The sequence below is a fragment of the Rhinopithecus roxellana genome, chromosome 10 (assembly GCF_007565055.1).
Source record: "Rhinopithecus roxellana isolate Shanxi Qingling chromosome 10, ASM756505v1, whole genome shotgun sequence".
Taxonomy (NCBI): domain Eukaryota; kingdom Metazoa; phylum Chordata; class Mammalia; order Primates; family Cercopithecidae; genus Rhinopithecus; species Rhinopithecus roxellana.
The window spans coordinates 54,743,522-54,767,979 of record NC_044558.1 but is presented as its reverse complement, the minus strand read 5'-3'; the positions used below and the strand labels follow the sequence as shown (position 1 = coordinate 54,767,979).

At 47.3% G+C, this 24,458-nt stretch overlaps 1 protein-coding gene across 4 annotated transcripts in view; it reads right to left on the bottom strand.

Annotated features, from left to right (window-relative positions):
• Positions 1 to 24,451, bottom strand: part of TIMELESS (timeless circadian regulator) — a 32,868-nt gene extending 8,417 nt beyond the window's left edge. The window contains exons 1-13 of one of the 4 annotated variants that reach the window (XM_030939133.1): positions 24,296 to 24,451; positions 9,278 to 9,435; positions 8,976 to 9,129; positions 8,741 to 8,855; positions 8,584 to 8,661; positions 8,236 to 8,337; positions 7,612 to 7,767; positions 6,723 to 6,856; positions 6,123 to 6,210; positions 5,370 to 5,546; positions 4,157 to 4,374; positions 3,818 to 3,921; positions 3,504 to 3,673 (exon numbers count right to left, since the gene is read on the bottom strand). In XM_030939133.1, coding sequence (XP_030794993.1) covers positions 3,504 to 3,673; positions 3,818 to 3,921; positions 4,157 to 4,374; positions 5,370 to 5,546; positions 6,123 to 6,210; positions 6,723 to 6,856; positions 7,612 to 7,767; positions 8,236 to 8,337; positions 8,584 to 8,661; positions 8,741 to 8,855; positions 8,976 to 9,129; positions 9,278 to 9,374 — 1,593 coding nt within the window. In that variant the 5' untranslated portion in view covers positions 9,375 to 9,435; positions 24,296 to 24,451. The remainder of the gene's footprint in view (positions 1 to 3,503; positions 3,674 to 3,817; positions 3,922 to 4,156; positions 4,375 to 5,369; positions 5,547 to 6,122; positions 6,211 to 6,722; positions 6,857 to 7,611; positions 7,768 to 8,235; positions 8,338 to 8,583; positions 8,662 to 8,740; positions 8,856 to 8,975; positions 9,130 to 9,277; positions 9,436 to 24,295) is intronic. The other 3 variants (XM_030939134.1, XM_010377785.2, XM_030939135.1) reach the window with 3 other exon arrangements.
• Between the last annotated feature and the right edge of the window lie 7 nt (positions 24,452 to 24,458).

Here is a 24,458-nt window from a genome sequence, read left to right as displayed (position 1 = left end):
TTCACAGAGTGCCCATTATGTGCTATCTATTGGTAATAGAAAGCAATAGCAAACAGCATATTTCCTTCCCTTTGAGGAGCTTTTACTCTAGTGGTGGAGACAGGAAGTAGAAAGGTAATTACGTTAGAGTGTGGATAAAAGCTACAATGTGAGTAAGCATAAGATGCCATGGCAAAAATCCTGACCCATTTCCTGAGTTCAGAGGTTTGCCAAAAGCAGTGCTATCTCAAGAGGCCTATAGAATAAGCAGATGCTATGACGATCAAATAAGATATATGGAAAAGCTTCATAAAATGCAAAGCACTATGTAAATAAAGCCTCTAATTCTTTTCTCCTGAAAAGTAGGACAGCCAGGCACAGTGGCTCACACCTGTAGTCCTAACACTTTGGGAAGCCTACGCAGGTGGATCACTTGAGGTCAGGAGTTCAAGACCAGCCTGGGCAACATAGCGAGACACTGTCTCTACAAAAAGTACAAAAATTAGCCAGGCATGGTGGTGTGTGCCTGTACTCCCAGCTACTTGGGAGGCTGAGGCAGGAGAATCGCTTGGGACTGGGAAGCAGAGGGTTGAAGTGAGCTGAGATTGAGCCACTACACTCCAGCTTAGGTAACAGAGCGAGACCCTGCAGAAAAAAAAAAAAAAGAAAAGAAAAGCAGGAGTGACTCAATACCCAAATCCTGCTTCTCCCAAGTCAGGGCTGTGAACCAGTCTTTGGTGTGGGTACTCAAAAGTCAAATAGGATGAACTGGGAGGCCCCTGAAGGTCATGTTCCATTAAAGAACTTACAATCGGCCGGGCGCGGTGGCTCAAGCCTGTAATCCCAGCACTTTGGGAGGCCGAGACGGGCGGATCACGAGGTCAGGAGATCAAGACCATCCTGGCTAACATGGTGAAACCCCGTCTCTACTAAAAATACAAAAAGCTAGCCGGGCGACCTGGCGGGCACCTGCAGTCCCAGCTACTCGGGAGGCTGAGGCAGGAGAATGGCGTGAACCCAGGAGACGGAGCTTGCAGTGAGCTGAGATCCGGCCACTGCACTCCAGCCTGGGCGACAGAGCGAGACTCCGTCTCAAAAAAAAAAAAAAAAAAAAAAAAAGAACTTACAATCAAATACACCAAATGACCAAATGTTAGGAGCATGAGTTTTAGAGTCCAGCAGATCTGGATTTGAGTATTGAATTAGTATTACTAACAAGACTTTGGACAAGTTGCTTAGCCACTTTGGGCACATGTGCTACTGTGAGGATTATATGAAAACATCAGCACAGCGTCTGATACATAGTAAGTGCTCAATAAATGATAGTACCTAGTATTACAGATAATACCACAGAGCCCTGAGTGCAAAAAATACCCTTTAGCAAAGTCTCATTGGTACTACTGCATCTTTCAAATCTAGTTATGACAGAATTTTAAGCTGTAGCAACTAGAATTGTAGGAAGGTTCTGGTACAAAAATCTGTTGTTGTGGTTTTTTTTTTGTTTTTTGTTTTTTTTGCCTGGCCCAAAATCTGTTTATGCAAAGCAAAGTCCCTGTGTTTCCAGGATACAAATTCTGTGGGGTTTTCATTTTGTCCTGGGTTTTTTTTTTTTTTTTTTGAGGCGGAGTCTCGTTCTGTCGCCCGGACTGGAGTGCAGTGGCCAGATCTCAGCTCACTGCAAGCTCCGCCTCCTGGGTTTACGCCATTCTCCTGCCTCAGCCTCCTGAGTAGCTGGGACTACAGGCGCCCGCCACCTCGCCCAGCTAGTTTTTTGTATTTTTAGTAGAGATGGGGTTTCACCGTGTTAGCCAGGATGGTCTCGATCTCCTGACCTCGTGATCCGCCTGTCTCGGCCTCCCAAAGTGCTGGGATTACAGGTGTGAGCCACCGCGCCCGGCCTTTTTTTTTTTTAATGTGAACCAGTAACTTTATTTTTCAGACATAGGGTTTTGCTCTCGCCCAGACTGGAGTGCAATGTCTCAATCACAGCTCACTGCACCATCAAACTCCTAAGCTCCAGTGATCCTCGTGCCCCAGCCTCCTGAGTAGCTGGGACTACAGGTATGTGCCACCTTGCTGGTGAATTGTTTTTTGTTTTTTTTTTGAGACAGAGTCTTGCTCTGTGGCCCAGACTAGAGTGCAGTGGCATAGCATAATCTTGGCCTACTGCAACCTCCGCCTCCTGGGTTCAAGCAATTCTCATGCCTCAGCTTCCCAAATAGCTGGGACTACAGGTGCGTGCCATCATATCCAGCTAATTTTTGTATTTTTAGTAGAGAAGAGGCTTTGTCATGTTGCCCAGGCTGGTCTCAAACTCCTGGCCTCAAATGATCCACCCACCGTGGCCTCCCAAAGTGCTGGGATTACAGGCATGAGCCACTGTGCCCAGCCTGTCCTAGGCTTTTCACTTATTCCACTTTGGGTTCATGGACAACTGTTACAATCCCAACTTTATACATCTGGAGACCGACACAAACAGCTTGAGCTTATTCTAATAATAATCAATTCAAGACTAGATTCCAGACCTTCTAAAGTTCAATTTAAGGCCCTTTTTGTGTTGCTGTTGAGACAGAGTCTCACTGTGTCACCCAGGCTGGAGTGCAGTGGCATGGTCTTAGCTCACTGCAATTTCCACCTCCTGGATTCAAGTGATTCTATTTCAGCCTTCTGAGCAGCTGAGATTACAGATGTGCGCTACCACGCCTGGCTAATTTTTGTATTTTTAGTAGAGACAGGGTTTCACCGTGTTGGCCAGGCTGGTCTTGAACCCCTGACCTCAAGTAATCTGCCCACCTTGGCCTCCCCAACTGCGGGGATTATAGGTATGCGCCACCGTGCCCGGCTGCAACTTAAGGCTCTTTCCATCTCACCGCAATGCTTTCAAGGTATAACCAGAAAATGCTACAGCATAATTATTAAACTCTAAGATTATGAATCCCCAGGATTTTTGTACTTGGCACTTGGTAGGTGTTCAATAAATGTTTCCTGACTGAACTAAAATATTTATGGCAGATCAGAGATTATTCTTTTTTTTTTTTTTTTTTTTTTTGAGACGGACTCTCGCTCTGTTGCCCAGGCTGGAGTGCAGTGGCCGGATCTCAGCTCACTGCAAGCTCTGCCTCCCAGGTTTACGCCATTCTCCTGCCTCAGCCTCCCGAGTAGCTGGGACTACAGGCGCCTGCTACCACGGCCGGCTAGCTTTTTGTATTTTTTAGTAGAGACGGGGTTTCACCGTGTTAGCCAGGATGGTCTCGATCTCCTGACCTCGTGATCCACCCGTCTCGGCCTCCCAAAGTGCTGGGATTACAGGCTTGAGCCACCGCGCCTGGCCAATCAGAGATTATTCTAATGGGAGAAGGAAACTGTGGTAGACTCACACTGGCCAACACCCACAAACCTCTTGCTGTCATAGCTCAGAGCAGGTTTAATAGATGAACTTAAGCTGTACAAACTGTGAGAAGAAAGAGCCCCCTTTCCTTGACTCTCCCTCACAGCTCTTTCTACGTCGTAGGGCTGCCCAGTACCTGCACCACCAGGTTTCCACGGCTCCGACAGAACCGCTCCAACATTTTGAGGAAGAGGTGGGTGGTCTCCACCAAGTCACGAAGGAAAGAGCGGGGCTGGCATCTCTCATCAAACTTTCGAAAAAGTGTCAGGAATAGTTCTCGGTACTCCATCACATAGAAAATATTGTCTAGGAATGGGGAAGAGAAAGGGATGGAAGGGCTATTCTGGAAAGCCTGGAAAAGGAGAGATGGATGAAGCTGGGACTGGGAAGAATGAGATTCTCATCATGAGATGGGACAGGCTGGGATCAGGGACCAGGCCAGGGCCTCACTCTTGATGATGCGGCTGCTCTCCCTCACAGCCTCATCTGGGGATAAGTCCATCTCATTCACTGTTGCCAGCAGCTCCTGATAGGCCTTCAGAGCTAAGTGCATCCTGAGAGTTGAGGGGAAAAGGTGAAACGGAGGACAACTTAGGACAATGGCCCATGGAAACAGCAACCTCCCACGGCCAAAAAAGAAAAAAAAATGTGCCACCCAAACCAAATTTCCCAGCCAGTCCTTGCTCTCCAGACTGACCACCTGAACCCTGAATCAGGGAAAAAGCACTAGCCTGAATTCAAGCATTCAGATCCCTAGCTCACTCTAACTCCAGTAACCATCCCACTCACCGGCGTGCCCAGGAGGCAGCTTCCTTGCGGTCAGTCAGCATCATCTCGTAGTAGTTAGTGAGGTTCTGCTCAATGAAGTGGAAGGTGCGGACACTGAGGGTCTCAGAAACCAGGCCTGGCCGGAAGGAGGCAGCTCGGTTGAAGGCCATGAAGAAAGCCAAGGCCCACATATAATAGGTCTCATCATGCTGCTGAGCTTTCTCCCGAAGCAGGTGATCCTAACATTTAAAAAAGAAAAACAAAAAGATCACCGTGACTTCAGGGCTTCCAACTTCTTCCTTCCTGTCCTATGATGATGGAATGGATGCTGGACACCATTGTCATAATTTTTTTTTTTTTGAGACAGAGTCTCACTCTATTGCCCAGGCTGGAGTGCAATGGCATGATCTCGGCTCACTGCAACTTCCAACTCCCAGGTTCAAGCGATTCTCCTGCCTCAGCCTCCTGGGTAGCTAGGATTATACGTGCCCGTCACCATGCCCAGTTAATTTTTCGTATTTTCAGTAGAGATGGGGATTCACCACGTTGCAGGCTGGTCTCAAACTCCTGACCTCAGGTGATCCACCTGCCTTGGGCTCCCAAAGTGTTGGTATTACCGGCGTGAGCCACCGCGCCTGGTCTTTTTTCTTTGTTTTTTTTTGACAGTCTCGCTCTGTCATGATGAGGCTGGAGTGTAGTGGTGTGATCTCGGCTCACTGCAACCTCTGCTTCCCAGGTTCAAGTGATTATCCTGCCTCAGGTTCCCGAGTAACTGGGACTACAAATGCACACCATCATGCCGGCTTTTTTTTGGTATTTTTTTCGTAAAGATAGGGTTTCACCATGCTGGCCAGGTTGGTCTCGAACTCCTGACCTCAAGTGATCCACCACCTCGGCCTCTCAAAGGGCTGGGATTACAGGTGTGAGCCACCACGCTGGGCCACCGCTATCATAATACTCTAGGATCCACAGTTTCCAACTTTCTCCTGTTCTCCCTTTCCTCTCCCTCTGAGGCAATTTTTCCAGAGCCTCTTTTGTCATGCCAGGAGCCCACTCACTTCTGGCATTTTCACTATCTCTCAGGGACATCCTAACTATATATGCTTCCCATCTACTAGTCCACATTCTAGGGGCAGCCTCCCCAAGCTCCTCCCCACCTCTTACCCACCAACAGCTGCATCATCACCTGTCTATTCCATTCCTGATTATCTCCATATCCTTCACAGGTTCTCACCTTTACTGATCCCAGGAGCCGGTTGTAACAGTTCTCCAGGAACTCAGAGCAGAAGTCTCTGAGGAAGAGTCTCACATTGAGGGCAGAACGGCGCTGAATGGACAGCTCTCGGGCGGCCTGGCGACGTTTAGGCACCTTTTTCGGCTGCTTTCCCAAATCTGAACTGTAGTTTCGTAGCTGGGGGTGTCGGTTGGGGGATTAGAATTACTTCTAACTACCACCTTCCCCTTGCAGCTCTCGTCAATTTTCTCAGAAGAAACTAATTTTTGTTTTTGTTTTGAGACGAGAACTTGCTCTGTCACCCAGGCTGGAGTGCAATGATTGAACTCCTGGCCTCAAACAATCCTCCCACCTCAGCCTCCCGAGTAGTTAGGACCACAAGCGGGTGCCACCATGCTCAGTTAGTTTTTTTTTACTTGTTGTAGAGACAGGGTTTTGCCATGTTGCCCAGGCTGGTCTCGAACTCCTGGGCTCAAGCAATCCTCCTTCCTTGGCTTCTCAAAGTGTTAAGATTACAGGCATAAGCCATTGTACCCAACCTTTAATTTTTTTTTTTTTTTAAGAGATAGGGTCTTGCCATGTTGCCCAGTCTGATCTTGAACTTCTGGGCTCAAGCAATCCTCCTGCCTCAGTCTCCCAAAGTGCTGGGACCACAAGTGTGAGCCATCAGGCCCAGCCAAGAACTCAAGATGATTACCCTGCTTAAGCTATGCAACTCCACAACGTTCCCACTCCAGATGTAAGCACACTCACATTGTGAAGCCCTTTGTGAAAGATGAGGTCCCTCTCCCCAATGGATTTCAATCCCTGGACGATATACGAGCCCCCAAATCGAGAATGCCTGCAGAAGAAACAAAAAGGTCCAAAGTGATTCTTTAGTTCTCTGGAAACTTTATCTCCATTCTCTATCATCAGCACCATGGAGCAAATTAAAACTACAAAATATTGGTTGGGCACAGTGGCTCACACCTATAATCCCAGCATTTGGGAGGCCGAGGCAGGAGGATCACCTGAGGTCAGGAGTTTGAGACCAGCCTGGCCAACATGGTGAAACCCCGACTCTACTATAAATACAAAAATTAGCCTGGCATGATGGCAGGTGCCTGTAGCTCCAGCTACTGGGGAGGCTGAGGCAGAAGAATCGCTCGAACCCAGGAAGCAGAGGTTGTAGTGAGCAGAGATCGTGTCAGTGCACTCCCGCCTGGGTGACAAGAGCAAAACTCTGTCTCAAAAAAAAAAAAAAAAAGAAAACTAAACTAAAATGTTAGTTTTATCACCCCACCTTAGAATTTGTCTCCTATGCCCTCAGCATTCCATGATGTAGGAACAAGAATCTGCCTCTCTGTCACTCACCTGTTGCCTCGCTGGAGGGCTCGAGTCTTCTTTTCTGCCATCTCTCGCTGGCGCAACACCTCCAGTTCTGCAACATCTGCACTCCGCTCCTGAGCTAAGCGTCCCTGCCCTATTCCCGCCAGCTGCTCGGGGTTCTAGATTGGAACAAAGAGGGGAGAATCAAGAGGACAGTCATTCCTTATCCTGAGTTAATGCCTACTGGGCATGCAAAGAGTGAACAAAATAGAACCCCATTAATGGGGCACTGTGCTCTCGTTCTCCCTTATCTGAGGGGGGATATGTTCCAAGACCCCCACTGGATGCCTGAAACTGCAGACAGTACTAAAATATATATATGTATACATTCACGTATATATATAGTATGTGTATACACATATACACAGAACATGTACGCTCTATGTTTTATAGAATGTATATATGTTCTATATACATACGTTATCAGAAAAAACAGAACATGTATACATATATATACACACACATGCTATTATGTTTTTTCAAACTGATAACCAAGATGGCTAGTACGTGACTAACAGGCGGGTATACAGTGTGGATATGCTGGGCAGAGGGATGATTCACATCTTGTTCAGGACAGACAGGGACAAAAGAGTTCATCACACTACTCAGAACAATGTACAAGTTTAAAACTTCTAAAATGTTTATTTCTGAAATTTTCCACTTAATGTTTTCAGATCACGGTTGACTGTGAGTAACTGAAATCAAGGAAAGTAAAACCATGAATAAGGGGGTACTACATGTACTCAAGACATGGCTACTCCCGCTGTAACCTGCCTTCCCCAAATAATGCAGCCGTTATCACAAGAGCAATTCTGGCTGTATAGCAGAAAAGTACATGGGTGGAGGGGACTCGGACAATAGGCCAGGGTCTCACCTGGTCACGAAACATAAGGGAGACAATCTCTAGCACATGTAGGCTCCATTGCTGCTCAGCAGACGAGCTGGCCAGAAAGAGGAGGAGGTCGTCCAGGCCACTGAGGTGAATCGCCCAGAGAAGCTGGTCATGGACACTGGCGTCATCATCAATCTTCTGAGCAGTGAGTGGTGAGGGTAGAAAGGGAGCTCATTCAATCCCACTGCCCTGCCTTGAAGCTCTCCAACTCATTCTTTGACCAAGCCTCCTCTCCCAGACTTGTCAGAGGACAGAGTAGCCCAGAAAGAACAGCTTGGCCGGGCACGGTGGCTCACGCCTGTAATCCCAGCACTTTGGGAGGCCAAGGCGGACAGATCACGAGGTCAGGAGATTGAGGCCATCCTGGCTAACACAGTGAAACCCTGTCTTTACTAAAAATACAAAAAAAATTAGCCAGGCAGGGTAGCGGGTGCCTATTGTCCCAGCTACTCAGGAAGCTGAGGCTGAGGCAGTAAGCCGAGATCATGCCACTGCACTCCAGCCTGGGTGACAGAGCAAGACTCTGTCTCAAAAAAAAAAAAAAAAAAAAAAAAGGGCAGCTCAACCTAATCATGCACAAGAACACAGAATACCCAAGACGCTCACCTTCTCCTGATCAAGGTCAGCTGGGACATGGAGAATATTTCTGACCAGCAGTAGGATCCGCTCAATTAGCAGGTTGTCTTCCTCCTGCCGTTCCTCCCAGCCCTAATCAGAAGAGAGCAAGAGGAAGAGACTCCCTGTGGAAGGCAGGCAGCATGTACCCTGGCTGGAAGACCAGGCACAGAAGAGAAGCAGGATTAAAAAGAGAGTTCAAACAGTAATGAGGCAGCCAGAGACTATGGATCGGACTACCATATCCCCAAGGACTGGGACCATATCTCAGCATCTCCTCCTCCACCCGGAGAAGGTGCAAAGTGCTGTCCCATGGGATCCTGTAAGGTGAAGACTCACCAGCTGCAACAGCTCATACAAGGTTTCACTGAGGACTCCAAAAGCCTTCTCACTGGCAAAGGCCTGTGAAATAGGGAACTGGATCTTAAGTAGCAGTCATCCACTTCTTCACCACTGCCCCATATTCCACCCCAGGAACTCCAAAGGAAAGCCTCACCTCTTTGTAGGCCTGCAAATAAGTTAGCACCTGCAAAAAATGGTGCCGAAAGCTGGGTTCCTTAGGCAGACTACCAAAACAGAGCAAGGCTGGTTGTGTCAAGTTCACCATCAGTCTGGGAGACAATGAAGGAGAGAGAAGTTGTTAAGTTTCCTTACCAGCTCAAACGCCAGACCTATCAGTTCAAACACCAAAGGCTGGCAGGTGGCGAAAGTTTAAAAGCTAGGGAGGCAACCTGATAACAGCATCAAAGAGAGGCTTGTCCTGGCGGTGCTGGGTAAGGATGGGCAGAAGGTCGCTCTGTAGGATCTGGGCTGCCCCCAGTTGCTGCCGCACATCTCGTGTCTCATCCTCATGCCTCAAATAGCGGATCAGATCCTTCACGCTCTCTTCAGAGACAGAACAAAACATGCATGTGGAACCTTGGAAGAAGCTCCATCCAGACCCACATAATTTTCACACCCATGGTTTGAGAAATTCAACAGACCTCCTTAATTCAAGCAAATTTTTTTCCTGTTTCCTCAAAAAGGTACTTACCTAAGCAATCCGGTTCCTTGTGGTAAGTGTCTCCCTCCAAGTACCCGAGGGCACTACATGTGGCTAGAAGTTCACAGTTCATCATATGCAAGTCCATACATCAGTGGACCAACCAATAGAGAAGGAAGTGGAGAAACAGGAGACAGAAATGACGAGGCCTGCAGAGATAGAGAAAGATAAAAAATGTAAGGTCCTCTCCATGAAAAGAAAATAGGAACAGGAGAAGGCCCTAATGCTCAGAATATTCTGAACAAGATCCTCAAATGTTTGACTTTTGTCACGACCAAAAGTTCTGCTCTCAGTCCCAGGGAAAGTTTTAAATTATGGCTTCTACCTGATTAAAACCAAAGAGGCTCCAGCCTATGAATTAAGCACCTGCCCTGGCCAGACACGGTGACTCACTCCTGTAATCCCAGCACTTTGGGAGGCTGAGGCGGGCAGATTACCTGAGGTTGGGAGTTCGAGACCAGCCTGACCAACATGAAGAAACCCTGTCTCTACTAAAAATACAAAATTAGCCAGGCGTGGTGGCACATGCCTATAATCCTAGCCACTTGGAAGGCTGAGGCAGGAGAATCGCTTAAATCCAGGAGGCAGAGGTTGCGGTGAGCCAAGATCATGCCACTGCACTCTGGCCTGGGCAACAGAGAGAGACTCTGTCTCAAAATAAATAAATAAATAAAATTGTTAGACCCTGGCGGGGCACAGTGGCTCATGCCTATTATCTCAGCACTTTAGGCGGCCAAGACATGATGATCATTTGTCCCAGTGTTCAAGATTAGCCTGGGCAACATCGTGAGACCCCATCTGTACAAAAAGCCAAGTGTTGTGGCACACACCTGTAGTCCTCCTACTCAGGAGGCTGGGGCGAGAGAACTACTTGAGCCGAGGTGTTCGAGGTTGCAATGAGCTGTGATCGCACCACTACATTCCAGCCTGGTCTACAGAGTCTCCGGAAAAAATAAATTGCTCAAACCTTGTCACCCTCCACTTTCTGTGGCTCTTCCATGCAGACACAGCTTTGATGCACCACAGGAATTAAAAAACCGAGCTCTGGCCATACAGTGATTCCACCAAGGATCTAATACATCCCAGGAGCCCTGAGGCTTCTGAGACACTGAGAATGTGTAGAGAAAGGTCCTTCACTCTCCTCTCCAAAGTTACTCTTAAACCTTGGTAATCTCAGTAGAAATCAGCATCTAACAGAACAGGTGAGGAAAGGGAGTGAATAGAAACTGGTACATTCCCTATCACTCTCTCACAAAGAATCATCTCCCTTAAAAAAAAAAAAAAAAGACACAGGGTTTCACTCTGTTGCCCAGGCTGGAGTACAGTGACATGATCATAGCTCATTGTAACCTCAAATTCCTGGACTCAAGCAGTCCTCCTGCCTCAGCCTCCTGAGTAGCTATGACTCTAGGCATGTGCCACCATGCCTGGCCTTTTAAAACATTTTTGTAGGCCAGGTGTGGTGGCTCATGCCTGTAATCCCAGCACTTTGGAAGGCCAAGGCAGGCAGATCACCTGAGGTCAGGAGTTCGAGACCAGCTTGGCCAACATGGTGAAACCCCATCTTCTACTAAAAATACAAAAATTAGCTGGGCGTTGGCCGGGCCCGGTGGCTCACACCTGTAATCCCAGCACTTTGGGAGGCCAAGGCAGGCGGATCACGAGGTCAGGAAATTGAGACCATCCTGGCTAATCACAGTGAAACCCTGTCTCTACTAAAAATACAAAAATTTAGCCGGGTGTTGGTGGCGGATGCCTATAGTCCCAGCTATTCAGGAGGCTGAGGCAGGAGAATGGCGTGAACTTGGGAGGTGGAGCTTGCAGTGAGCCGAGATTGTGCTACTGCGCTCCAGCCTGGACTACAGAGGGAGACTCCGTTAAAAAAAAAAAAAAAAAAATTATTTTCTAACTGTTCAGCCCAGCCATAAATTGAGCCAGTAAAACATTCACTGAGTGAGCAGAAGAACTGAAAGGAGACTTCCTTTTGTCATCCTTTCTCAGGCACCTGCAGACCCTGAAACCTGGGCTCCAGTGAGGCAGGTTCAGTGTATAAAATCCCTGACTCTCCGCAAAGATACATCCAGCTTTTTTAGAAAGACTACTGTGTGCATGTGCACATAAGCATGCCCATACACATATGCATACACATACACACATACATACACACACACACACACACACACACACACACGTTGAAGGGCTTCCCTGTGTCCTCTCTCCAAGGAAGCTGACAAAAATAGACAACAGAGCTATAAACATGCTGCGTCAGCACATACTCTTCAAAAGGAGGCACAAAATCATACTTTGGCACTAAAAGGTACAAAATGATAAAGTCTTCTAATAGCAGAGACAAAGCCATATCTGGCAAGGCTCCCAGACAGATAACCTCACACAGTCCTGCCTGCTACCCTCCCCCTTTATCTTGGTTCCTCCAGCGCAGACCAATCTAAAATTCAGTATTTGTAAAAATGGCCACAGCAGAGGACCCAAGCCTCTATTTTCAACATACCACTTTACCTGAAAGGCAAAAATAAGAGGCTGTAACAGCCATCCCTGCTGGCTACCAAAATAAAAGGGAGGAGAGGCTGGGCGCAGTGGCTCACCCCTGTCATCCCAGCACTTTGGGAGGCCAAGGCAGGTGGATCACCTGAGGTCAGGAGTTCGAGATCAGCCTGGTCAATATGGTGAAACCCTATCTCCACTAAAAATAAAAAATTAGCTGGGTGTGGTGGCAGGCGCCTGTAATCCCTGCTATTTGGGAGGCTGAGGCAGGTGAATCGCTTGAACCGGGGAGGTAGAGGTTGCAGTGACCTGAGATAGCACCACTGCCCTACAGCCTGGGTGACACAGCGAGATTTCGTCTCAAAAAAAAAAAAAAAAAAAAAAGAGGAGGAGAAAGGAGATAGGGAAGAAGGGGTCCTGGCAGATGCCAGAAAAGAAGAGGTAATGGAAGAGACTCAGGACTTCCAGTTCTAATCCTTCTGCAGTTTTGACAAAACCAGGCTGTGGAGCAACATGCAAAGCAGAGGAAAAAATGGGTTAGACAATCTATCGTAAGCTCTCAGATCAGGGCTCACAAGGCAAGCCTGCAGCCTTGGGCCCACATTCACTGGAACTGGAATAAGAGTTTTCAACAGGAATTCCAGCTCTCCCTGGTGAAAACAACTATTTTAAAAATCGGCCAGGCATGATGTCTCATGCCTGTAATCCCAGCACTTTGGGAGGCTGAGGCGGGTTGATTGCTTGAGTCTAGGAGCTGGAGACCAGCCTGGACAACATGTCAAAATCCCGTCTCTACTAAAAATACGAAAAAGAAAAAAAAGAAACCCCGTCTCTACCAAAAAAGAAAAGAAAATTTGCTGGATGTGGTGGTGTGTGCCTGTAGTCCCCGCTACTCTGAGGCTGAGGCTGAGGCGGGAGGATTGCTTGAGCCCGGAGGCAGGGGTTGCGGTGAGCCAAGATTGAGCCACCACACTTCAGCCTAGGCGACAGAGTGAGATTCTGTCTCAAAAAAAAAAAAAAAAAAAAAAAATCAGCCTGGGCATGGCAGCTCATACCTGTAACCCCAGCACTTTGGGAGGCTAAGGCAGGAGGATCACTTGAGCCCAGGAGTTTAAGACCAGACTGGGCAAAAAAGTGAGACCCCCATCTCTACAAAACATTTTTTTTGAAACAGAGTCTCACTCTGTCACAGGCTGGAGTGCAGTGGAGCGATCTCGGCTCACTGCAACTTCTACCTCCTGGGCTCAAACGATTCTCCTGCCTCAGCCTCCTGAGTAGTTGGGACTACAGGCATGAGCCACCAGGCCTGGCTAATTTTTGTATTTTTAGTAGAGACTGGGTTTTGTCAAATTGGCTAGGTGAGTCTCGAACTCCTGACCTCAGGTGATCCACCCACCTCGGCCTCCCAAAGTGCTGGGATTACAGGCGTGAGCCACAGTGTCCGGCCACTACCAAAAATATTTTTTTGTAATTAGCCAGGTGTGGTGGCACAAGTCTGTGGTCCCATGGCTCACTGTAACTGAAGCAGCACAATAGGGAAAATGAGGCAGGATAATACCAAAGGGAATTCAAAGTTGGATAAAGGGCAGAATTAGAATTAGTAAGAACATGAGAGCTGAAGCAAGGTGAAGGGGTAGGTGAGCAAGAAGCAAGATAAGAGGCAGAAGTTAAGCAGGCCAAAACACAAAAAGTAAGAGAAGCAAGCAAGGACCCCATGGCCAGCAGGATCCAGACCAAACCAGCAAGGGGCAGTTCTTCAGGGCAAGGCATATGCATCAAAGAGAAAAACCTGTCCTTATCATACCCCGTATGATAATCAGCTCATCAAAACTCATGCATATGGACTGAATATCATGCACGTACTTAAAATTATGGGATGGAGGCCGGGCGTGGTGGCTCAAGCCTGTAATCCCAGCACTTTGGGAGGCCGAGACGGGCGGATCACGAGGTCAGGAGATCAAGACCATCCTGGCTAACATGGTGAAACCCCGTCTCTACTAAAAATACAAATAAAAAAAAAACTAGCCGGGCGACCTGGCGGGCGCCTGTAGTCCCAGCTACTCGGGAGGCTGAGGCAGGAGAATGGCGTGAATCCGGGAGGCGGAGCTTGCAGTGAGCTGAGATCCCGGCCACTGCACTCCAGCCTGGGCGACAGAGCGAGACTCCGTCTCGAAAAAAAAAAAAAAAAAATTATGGGATGGAGGCAGCAGGCAAGCACTAAGCAACACACCCATCAATCAGAAAGGCAGACATTGGCTAGAGATTAGGCAGCCAAAAAAACACATAAAAAGACCCAAACTACACCAAACTCATGCTGATCTCATTTTGCAGAGGTCAGTCTGCTCTCTCGCTCCCAGTGTTAATACTGGGCTTGATAAACTTTTTTTTTTTTTTTCCTGAGATGGAGTTTCACTCTGTCGCCCAGACTGGGGCGCAGTGGCACGATCTTGACTCACTGGAAGCTCCACCTCCCTCCCAGGTTCAAGCGATTCTCCTGCCTCAGCATCGCAAGTAGCTGGGACTACAGGTGCCCACCACTGCGCCTGGGTAATTTTTGTATTTTTAGTAAAGATGGGGTTTCACCATGTTGGGCACTCTGGTCTCGAACTCCTGACCACAAGTGATCTACCTGCCTCGGCCTCCCAAAGTGCTGGGATTACAGGTATGAGCCACTGCACCCGGCCCCAGCTAATTTTTTAATTTTTTGTAGAGACTGGGTTTGGCCATGTTGCCCAGGCTGATCAACTCCTGAGCTCAAGAGATCTGCCTGCCTAGGCCTCCCAAAGTGCTGGGATTCCAGGCTACATGAGCCACAGCGCCCAGCAGGCCTTCATAGCTTTAAATACTTTGAACACACAAGTCCTCAGTGACAGGTACAATCATCTCCACATTACAAATCAAGAAAAACAGGATCAGAGAGAATAAACATCCCAATATAATGTTTTTATAAGTGAGTTATTTTATTTATTGAGATAGGGGTCTCATTCTGTCATCCATGCTGGAGTACAGTGGCACAATCTCCACTCACTGAAGGCTCCACCTCCCCGGCTCAAGTCATCCTCCCACCTCAGCCTCCCGAGTAGCTGGGAGCACAGGCATATGCCACCATGCCCAGCTATTTTTTTCTTTTTTTTTGAGACGCAGTTTCACTCTTGTTGCCCAGGCTGGAGTGCAATGGCGTGATCTTGGCTCACCGCAACCTCTGCCTCCCAGGTTTAAGCAATTCTCTTGCCTCAGCCTCCCAAGTAGCTGGGATTACAGGCATGCACCACCACACCCCGCTAATTTTGTATTTTTAGTAGAGACGAGATTTCTCCATGTTGGTCAGACTGATCTCAAACTCCCGACCTCAGGTGATCCGGCCGTCTCTGCCTCACAAAATGCAGGGATTACAGGCGTGAGCCACCGTGCCCGGCGTGCCCAGCTAATTTTTTTGGTATTTTTGGTAGAGACAGGGTTTCACCATGTTGCCCAGGCTGCTCTGGAACTCCTGACCTCAAGTGATCCTCCTGCCTCCTAACTATGCTAACTCAAATTTGAAAGTCTATATTTAAAAAGGGCACAGCTGGGCTCAGTGGCTCATGCCTGAAATCCCAGTACTTCAGGAGGCCAAGGCGGGAGGATCACTTGAGCCCAGGAGTTTAAGACCAGTTTGGGCAATATACTGAGTCTCATCTCTACAAAAAAATTAAAAAATAAAATTATCCAAGTGTGGTGGTGCGTGCTTGTGGTCCCAGCTACTAGAGAAGCTGAGGTGGGAGAATCACTTGAGCCTGGGAGGTGGAGGCGCAATGGGCCGATATTGCACCACTGCACTCCAGCCAAGATGACTAAGCAAGACTCCGTGTCAAAAAAAAAAAAAAAAAAAAAAAGAGGAATGGAATACTGACTGATACATGCCACGAAGCAGATGAAACCTGAAAACATGTTCAGTGAAAGAAGTCAAACACAGCCGGGTGTGGTGGCTCACACCTGTAATCCCAGCACTTTGGGAGGCCAAGGTAGGCAGATTACCCTGAGGCCAGGAGTTTGAGACCAGCCTGGCCAACATGGTGAAACCCCGTCTCTACTAAAAATACAAAAAAATTAGCTGGGCGTGGTGGTGGGCGCCTGTAATCCCAGCTACTCGGGAGGCTGAGGCAGGAGAATCGCTTGAACTTAGGAGGCAGAGGTTGCAGTGAGCCCAAATCGCGCCACTGCACTCCAGCCTGGGCAACAAGAGCAAAAACTCCATCTCAAAAAAAAAAAAAAGAAGTCAGACACAAAAGGTCATATATTGTATGATGGTATTTATATGAAATGTCCAGAATAGGCAAATGCAATAGGTTGATATGGGCACAGCGGCTCACACCTGTAATCTCAGCACTTTAGGAGGCTGAGGTGGGCAGAAATGGTTGTACAACTCTCTGAATACACTAAAAATCACAGAATTGTACAGGGGTTTTCTTGTTTTTTTTTTTTTGTTTTTTTTTTTTTTTTGAGACAGGGTCTCACTCTGTTGACCAGCCCAGGCTGGAGTACAGATCATGGCTCACTATAGCCTCAATTCCTTGGCACAAGCAATCCTCCCACCTCAGCCTCCCAAGTAGCTGGGGCCACAGGTGTTCAATACCACACCTGGGTAAGTTTTTAATTTTGTGTAGAGCCGGTACCTCCCTATGTTGCCCACACTGGTCTCAAACTCCTGGCTGGCCTCAAGCAATCCTCCTGCCTTGGCCTCCGAAAGTGCTGAGATTACAGGTATGAGCCACCACACCTAACCTGAACTGTACACTTTAAAAGGGTGAATTTTACAGTATATGAATTATATCTCAAACAGCTGTTATAAACACTCCACACAATTACTATACACATTCTGTTTCTACCATTTTAACACCAAAAAAAACTATAGACAAAAATCTCAGGATAAAATACTGTCCTTTAAATTTAATAAATATGACTTCATGAAAAAAATTCATTACATTGACTTTATTTTCACATTTAATCATAGACCAGATGAGAATTTTGTCAAACACCATAGAGTCAGTGGATCTGGACATTTAAAAGGGATATTAGTTACTTTTCCTACTAAGTATCAGGCAGTTCAGATGAAGCAATATTCATCTGAAATCAATACTTGGAGGCATTAAAATGCAAGAACCAAAAGAAAACAACAGATAAAATATTAAATGCATTTGCAATTCAAATTAACTTACTTTTTTTTTTTTTTTTCCTGAGACAGAGTCAGAATCTTGCTCTGTCGCCCAGGCTGGAGTGCAATGGCACGATCTCAGCTCACTGCAACCTCCGCCTCCCGGGTTCAAGCAACTCTTCTGCCTCAGCCTCCTGAGTAGCTGGGACTACAGGCATGCGCCACCATGCCCGGCTAATTTTTGTATTTTTAGTAGAGACGGGGTTTCACCATATTGACCAGGTTGGTCTTGAACTCCTGATCTCATCTTAGAGCAATTTGACAGGCAGTTTACAGTTTCGTTTTGTTTTGAGACAGGATCTCCCTCTGTCACCCAGGCTGAAGTGCAGTGGCGTAATCTTGGCTCACTGAAACCTCCACCTCCCGGGTTCAAACTATTATAGTGCCTCAGCCTCCCAAGTAGCTGGGATTACAGGCCTGTGCCACCATGCCAGGCTACTTTTTTTGTATTTTGTAGTTGAGATGGGGTTTCACCATGACGCCTAGGCTGCTCTCGAACTCCTGGCCTCAAGTGATCTACCCACCTCGGCCTCCCAAAGTGCTGGGATTACAGGCATGAGCCATTGCACTCAGCCAATGTTTGTTGAATCTAATAACGATAATAATAAAAAGCCTGTATTCTGTATGTCTTTTTAAATGTTATTTTTCTAGTAATTTTATTTTACGGAAGTGCTTTTAGAACACTACAGATCTGCAACAGCTTGAAGGAAAAATCTACCTCGTCCTTTACCAAGACAGTTTGAGAAGCAGTGATATTAAGCAGTCTACCTAGTGCTGAGCACAAAGTAAGAACCTCTGGCTGGACATGGTGGCTCACGCCTGTAATCCTAGCACTTTGGGAGGCTGAGGTGGGAGGATCACTTGAGTTCAGGAGTTTGAGACCAGCTGGGCAACATAGCGAAGCCCAGTCTCTACAAAAAATAAAATACAAAAATTAGCCGGGCGTGCTGATGTACACCTTTAGTCCCAGCTACCCAGGAGGCTAAGGCAGGAGGATCACTTGAACCCAGGAGGTCGAGGTTGCAATAAGCTGAAATCGTGCCACTGCACTCCAGCCTGGGTAACAGAGTGAGACCCTGTCTCAAAAGACAAACAAACAAAACAAACAGAAAGAAACCCACAAATATTAATTTCCTCTCCATCTGTCAGACTCTATAGTCAGTTACTACATGCTTAGGGAGAACCTTCCTGGCAAAAAATAGTGTGCAGGTGCAATGGCAGTACTAAAGAAATTTAAGAAATTTAGTTGCAGAAATAAAACCCACATAATATAGATAGCCAATGTAAAAGATAAGGCAGTACAAGCTGTAAATACGTGATACTGAAAAAAACTAAAAAACTAGTACTCTTTTCAGGTTAAAGTGGTCAAGGAGGTTTTGTCTGAGGAAGCATGATTAGAACTGGGCCTTTGAAAGCTGCATAGGATTAAGGCAGCTGGGAATAGGAGGGGCATTTAAGCAGAGAACTGCCAGTACAAAACCAAAGAGGGAGCCATTATGAATAGATGGGTCTATCAGGAAATCAATGGAAAAGCAGCGGGACCCAGCTTTATGGGAAAAACCTCATCTCTGTCCATCAGTTCAAAGATTTAGAACCTAAGCCAGGGAGCCACTGAAGATTTCTGAGATAGAAAACAAAATGATCAAACCAGGGTTACACATATCCTACTACTGTATCACTATACACATCAGTTTGACCATTTTCCCATGTGGCCTCCATCTCTTTTCCTTTCAGCGTACTCTTTTCCTTGCAGCGCACCTGCGAAAGACCATAACCTCAGATCAATGCAACCATCTGCTTCCTAGACTTCAACTCAAATCTAGGCCCAGATGTGCTGGAGAAAACCAAATGACCCTGTATAGTGATATAAGACACATGTATAGCCTGCAACCTGAGCAGCAGCAAATCATTTCAGTATTCTTTTTTTTTTTTTTTTGAGACAGAGTCTCGCTCTGTCATCCAGGCTGGAGTGCAGTGGCACAATCTCGGTTCACTGCAACTCCGTCTCCCAGGTTCAAGCAATTCTCCTGCCTCAGCCTCCCAAGTAGCTGGGACTACAGGTCCGTGCCACCACACCTGGCTAATTTTTGATTTTTAGTAGAGACAGGGTTTCACCATGCTGGCCAGGCTGGTCTGGAACCCCCGACCTTGTGATCCGCCTGCCTCGGCCTCCCAAAATGCTGGGATTACAGGCATGAGCCACTGCGCCCGGTTTCATTTTGGTATTCTTGGTCAGCTTCATTGTCTCTTCCCAAAGAACCACTATCCCTAACTTTCATCATTATCCTCAAGCCCCTTCACTCCACTGCTTCCTTGCCTCCCACCTGGTTTATGTGCTCCCTTCCTCTTAGGAACAATTGAGGTTATCAGACATGAACTCTCTCAACTCTCTCCACCCGAGCCTAAAAACATACATATTTCAAACACCCACCCTTATTTCTTTGCTTCTAATCTAAGCACTCTGTGATCCTCATTAATCACTTCCTGTCCCTTAGCTGGTTATTCCTTATTTCCAACCTTCCCTTTATGCTAGCCCTATCCCCATATATTATGAGTTGCTCAAGGGTATTCCACCTTTTTTTTCTTTTGAGATAGTGTCTCAAAAGTGTAGTGATGTGCAGTGGTGTGATCTCAGCTCACTGCAGTCTCAACCCCCCAGGCTCAAGCTATCCTCCCACCCCAGCCACCCAAAGTGCTGGGATTATAGGCATGTGCCCCCACACCTGTCCTAGCTCATCTTAAGGGGGAAAAAAATCCAACATAAAATAAAACTTTTCCCTTTGACCTCTTATTGGCTGTTCCTCCTCCTACTTAAGTGCTGATTTTCCATAGGCCTGCATCTTTAGCCTTCTTCCCTTATCACTGTACAAGGCCTGATTGGGCAAACTCACCCTCTCCCATGCACTTCAACTACCATCCAAGCCAGACCCAGCAAATCTGTTTTTCTGGCCCCTCTGAGCTCTTGAGTTGACAATCTCATATATTAAACTAACTGAATAGCATTCTCTACCTTCATGTCTCAAAGATACCTCAACAGGTCCAAAGCTGAACTCATCTTCCCAAGTCTGTCTCCACTTTGGCTCTCTCAAGGACTGATATTATCTCCCTCAGTGAAGAAGGCTAAGAGTTTCACCTTACTAAAAGAAACCTAGGGCCAGGCGCACTGGCTCACGCCTGTAATCCCAGCACTTTCGGAGGCTGAGGTGGGTGGATCACCTGAGGTTGGGAGTTCGAGACCAGCCTGACCAACATGGAGAAACCCCATCTCTACTAAAAATACAAAATTAGCTGGGTGTGGTGGCGCATGCCTGTAATCCCAGATACTTGGGAGGCTGAGACAGGAGAATCGCTTGAACCCAGGAGGCGGAGGTTGTGGTGAGCTTAGATCGCACTATTGCACTCCAGCCTGGGCAACAAGAAAGAAACTCCATCTCAAAAAAAAAAAAAAGAGGCTGGGCGCGGTGGCTCATGCCTGTAATCCCAGCACTTTGGGAGGCCGAGGAGGGCGGATCACCTGAGGTCAGGAGTTCAAGACTAGCCTGACCAACATGGAGACACCCTGTCTCTACTAAAAATACAAAATTAGCCAGGTGTAGAGGTGCATGCCTGTAATCCCAGCTACTCAGGAGGCTGAGGCAGGAGACTCGCTTGAACCCGGGAGGCCGAGGTTGCGGTGAACTGAGATCGCGCCATTGCACTCTAGCTTGGGCAACAAGAGCGAAAAGAGTGAAACTCCATCTCAAAAAAAAAAAAAAAAAAAGAAACCTAGGCTCTATCTCACTTAACTTTCTTAAGTTTTTCTATCAGTCGCTGTCTATCCTTTTATCCCAATTGCTACTGCCTTAGTTCAGTTCCTGAGTAGCTCTTGCTTAGGTTACTCAACCTCTTCCTATCCTCTTTCTCTGCCTTCAGGCTTTTTTTCTTTTTTGACAGAGGGTCTCGCTTTGTCACCCAGACTGGAGCGCAGTGATGCAATCACAGCTCCTGGTAGCCTCGACCTCCCAGGCTCAAGCAACTTTCCCACCTCCGTCTCCCAAATAGCTGGGACTATATGGTACGTCATCACACCCTGCTAATTTTTGTATTTTTGGTAGGGACAAGGTTTTGCCATGTTGCCCAGGCTGGTCTTTAACTCCTGGGCTCCCAAAGTGCTGGGATCACAGGCATGAACCCAGCTGCCTCCAGTCTTGTTCTATCTAGCCTCAATATGGTTACCCAATTTAGGCATATAACAATCCTGCTTAAAACACTTCAATGGATACATAAGAAACTTCATAGTGATTGTCTCTGAGAACTGGGGGATCTAGGATAGGAGAAATATTTGTCTTTCACTTTGATACTATTTGAATTATTTACTATTAGCATGCATTACTATAAAAAACTAAAGTTTCAGTGACCCCCATTGCCTACAATACAAAGTCTTTCATGAATCTCTCTCCTGTTTACCTCTCAAGCTTCTCTCTCAAGCCACTACTCTATCCAGAATGGCCTCCCATCCAAGTATCAACTTAGCTCTGAAGACTGTCCAGGCCAGGCGCAGTGGCTCACGCCTGTAATCCCAGCACTTTGGGTAGCCGAGGAGGGTGGATCGCCTGAGGTCAGGACTTCAAGACCAGCCTGGCCCAACATGGTGAAACTGTTTCTACTAAAAAATACAAAAATTAGCCAGGTGTGGTGGCGGGTGCCTATAATTCCAGCTACTTGGGAGGCTGAGCCAGGAGAATTGCTTGAACCTGGGAGACTGCACCATTGCTCTCCAGCCTGGGCAACAAGAGCAAAACTCAGTCCCCCCCCCAAAAAAAAAAAACGACTATGCCCAAAAAGGACTTCCTCCTGACTTCTCCATATAGAAGTGACCTCCTTTTCCTTGTTTACTGTGTGCCATATTCAGACTTCCAACATGGTATTTACAATTCATGTTGTATACAATTTTTAATTTAACAATAGTTAAATTAAAAGCCTAACTCCTTCCATTAGCCTTAGATTCCCTGAGGACAGATATTCTTTTTTTTTTTTTTGGAGACGGAGTCTCACTCTGTCACCCAGGCTGGAATGCAGTGGTGTGATCTTGGCTCACTGCAACCTCCGCCTCCCGGGTTCAAGTGATTCTCCTGCCTCAGCCTCCCAAGTAGCTGGGATTACAGACACATGCCACCACACCCAGCTAATTTTTGTATTTTTTTTTTTTTTTTTTTAGTAGAGATAGAAATTCTTATTCACCTTTGAATTTTCAGATCCTTGTTACAGGATCAGAATTTCCGCAGGTGGGGCTTAGGCAAGTGTTTTGAGAATGTTCCTCAGGTGATTCTAACTATCCTATGTTAACTGCACTAAAACGTAAACTCTTTCACATCAGGAATTATTACGCAGCACAATGTAGGTGCTCAATAAATGCTTTACTAAACTGAACTGAAACAGACAAGTCTGGAAGATGAAGGAGAAGAGTTTGGAGCTAAAGATCCGAAGGCATCAGGATGTAAGACGGTGGGAGTGCAGTGAGAGGAGGAAGGAAGCAGGGAAGGACTTCTTTATGACCCTTTCACTGTAACTGCAGAAGACTCAATTACGTGTGTTTTCCTTACGACTTGAGTTCCTAAAGGGATGGGAACTCTCCGTCCTACTCATCTCTGTAAGCCTGGCGCTAAGCACAGTGCATGGTACATGTTAGGAGCTCAGTAACCTTTTATTGATCTCTTATTGATCTTTTTATTGTGTGTATTGGCCTAGGAGGCTGGATAAACTGATTTTCAGAGGGACAATTAAGTTCAGTCTTCAAAGAGAAGTTCACTTGGCAGAGCAGTGTCAAGAACTTCCAAGCAGAAGGAACAGCAGGAACGTAAGTTCTAAGACATGAAAGAGGGCAACCACAATCTTTCCATGTGGCCAGGAGTCAGGTGCATAAGAACTTTACAAAATGAGATTGAGAGGGTCAAGGCCAGACTGTGTGAGGCCACAGACACCCACCTACAGATTTAAGGTTAACTGTGGATGGCCAAAGAGGAGTTTTAAATTTAACATGAAATGATCTACCTTTACTCTATACAAAGTACTAATGGGGCCAGGTGCGGTGACTCACACCTGTAATCCCAGCACTGTGGGAGCCCGAGGCGGGTGGATCACTTGAGGTCAGGAGTTCAAGACCAGCCTGGCCAACATGGTGAAACCCCACCTCTACTAAAAATACAAAAATTAGCCGAGTGTAGTGGCAGGCACCTGTAATCCCAGCTACTTGGGAGGCTGAGGCAGGAGAATCGCTTGAACCTGGGAGGCGGAGGTTGCAATGAGCCAAGGGATCGGGCCATTGCACTCCAGCCTGGGCAACAGAGCGAGACTCCATCTCAAAAAAGAAAAAAAAAACCACACCAAAAAAACAAAAAAAAAACAAAAAACAAAAAAAACAGGCCAGGCGCGATGGTTCACGCCTGTAATCCCAGCACTTTGGGAAGCCGAGTCGGGCGGATCACGAGGTCAGGAGTTTGAGACCATTCTGACCAATATGGTGAAACCCCAGTCTCTACTAAAAAAAAAAAAAAAAAAAAAATACAGAAAATCGCTTCTCGGCCTTTTGGCTAAGATCATGTGCAGAAATTAGCCGGGCATGGTGGCGCGCGCCTGTAATCCCAGCTACTCAGGAATCTGAGGCAAGAGAATCGCTTGAACTCGGGAGGCGGAGGTTGCAGCGAGCCGAGATGGCGCCACTGCACTCCAGCCTGGGCGACAGAGCGAGACTGTCTCAAAAAAAAAAAAAAAAAAAAAAATTAAAAAATTTGAAAGTACTAGTCGAAGCACGAAAGGCAAAGAATTGAGAGGCTAAAAGGAAAAAAGCTTCATTAGCGGCTGAGGACCAGCTGACAAACCCAAACATTAGGCAACTGAGGGGAGTGAGAAATCCATTCCATAAAACCCAGGAAGTCAGTCAAGCGGCCTGTAAATTCCGACCCCTGCTGACCGTCAGGCCACACACTGGTTTTTTTCAGGTCTCAACAAGATGCGGAGCTCCGAAGTGGAACTCCCCCAGGCACCTTCTGTTCTACTTCAGGAGTTCCAAGCCCCTTCCCATCACAACCCCATCCCGCGGAAGGCCCAAGCTGTGCGGAGCAGCCCAGGGATAAGTCAGCCTCCGGGGCGACCTGGGAACGCAACGCCGGAGACAAGGGAGCAGAAAACAGAACTGCGCATGCGCGCCTGCAGCACGAGCCCCGCCCCCCGGCTCTAAACCAGGTGGCGGCAAAAGGGACTCAGCGCCTCCCGAGAATGCCCCCATAGCTTCGAAAGGATCCCCGTGTCCGCTTAGCGCCTTCTCGCCACACACTCACCCGCTCCCTGCGGGTCCTCAGAAGCCCGGAGGAGCCAACGGCCCTCAAGCGCGGGGCCGCAGCCTTTCCGCCACCAGGCTCGTCTGGACGGGTCCCTGCCTGCGCGGAGAGCGAGGCGGGGCGAGCCAGGCTGGTCCACGTGACTCCGAGAGAGCTGGGGCGG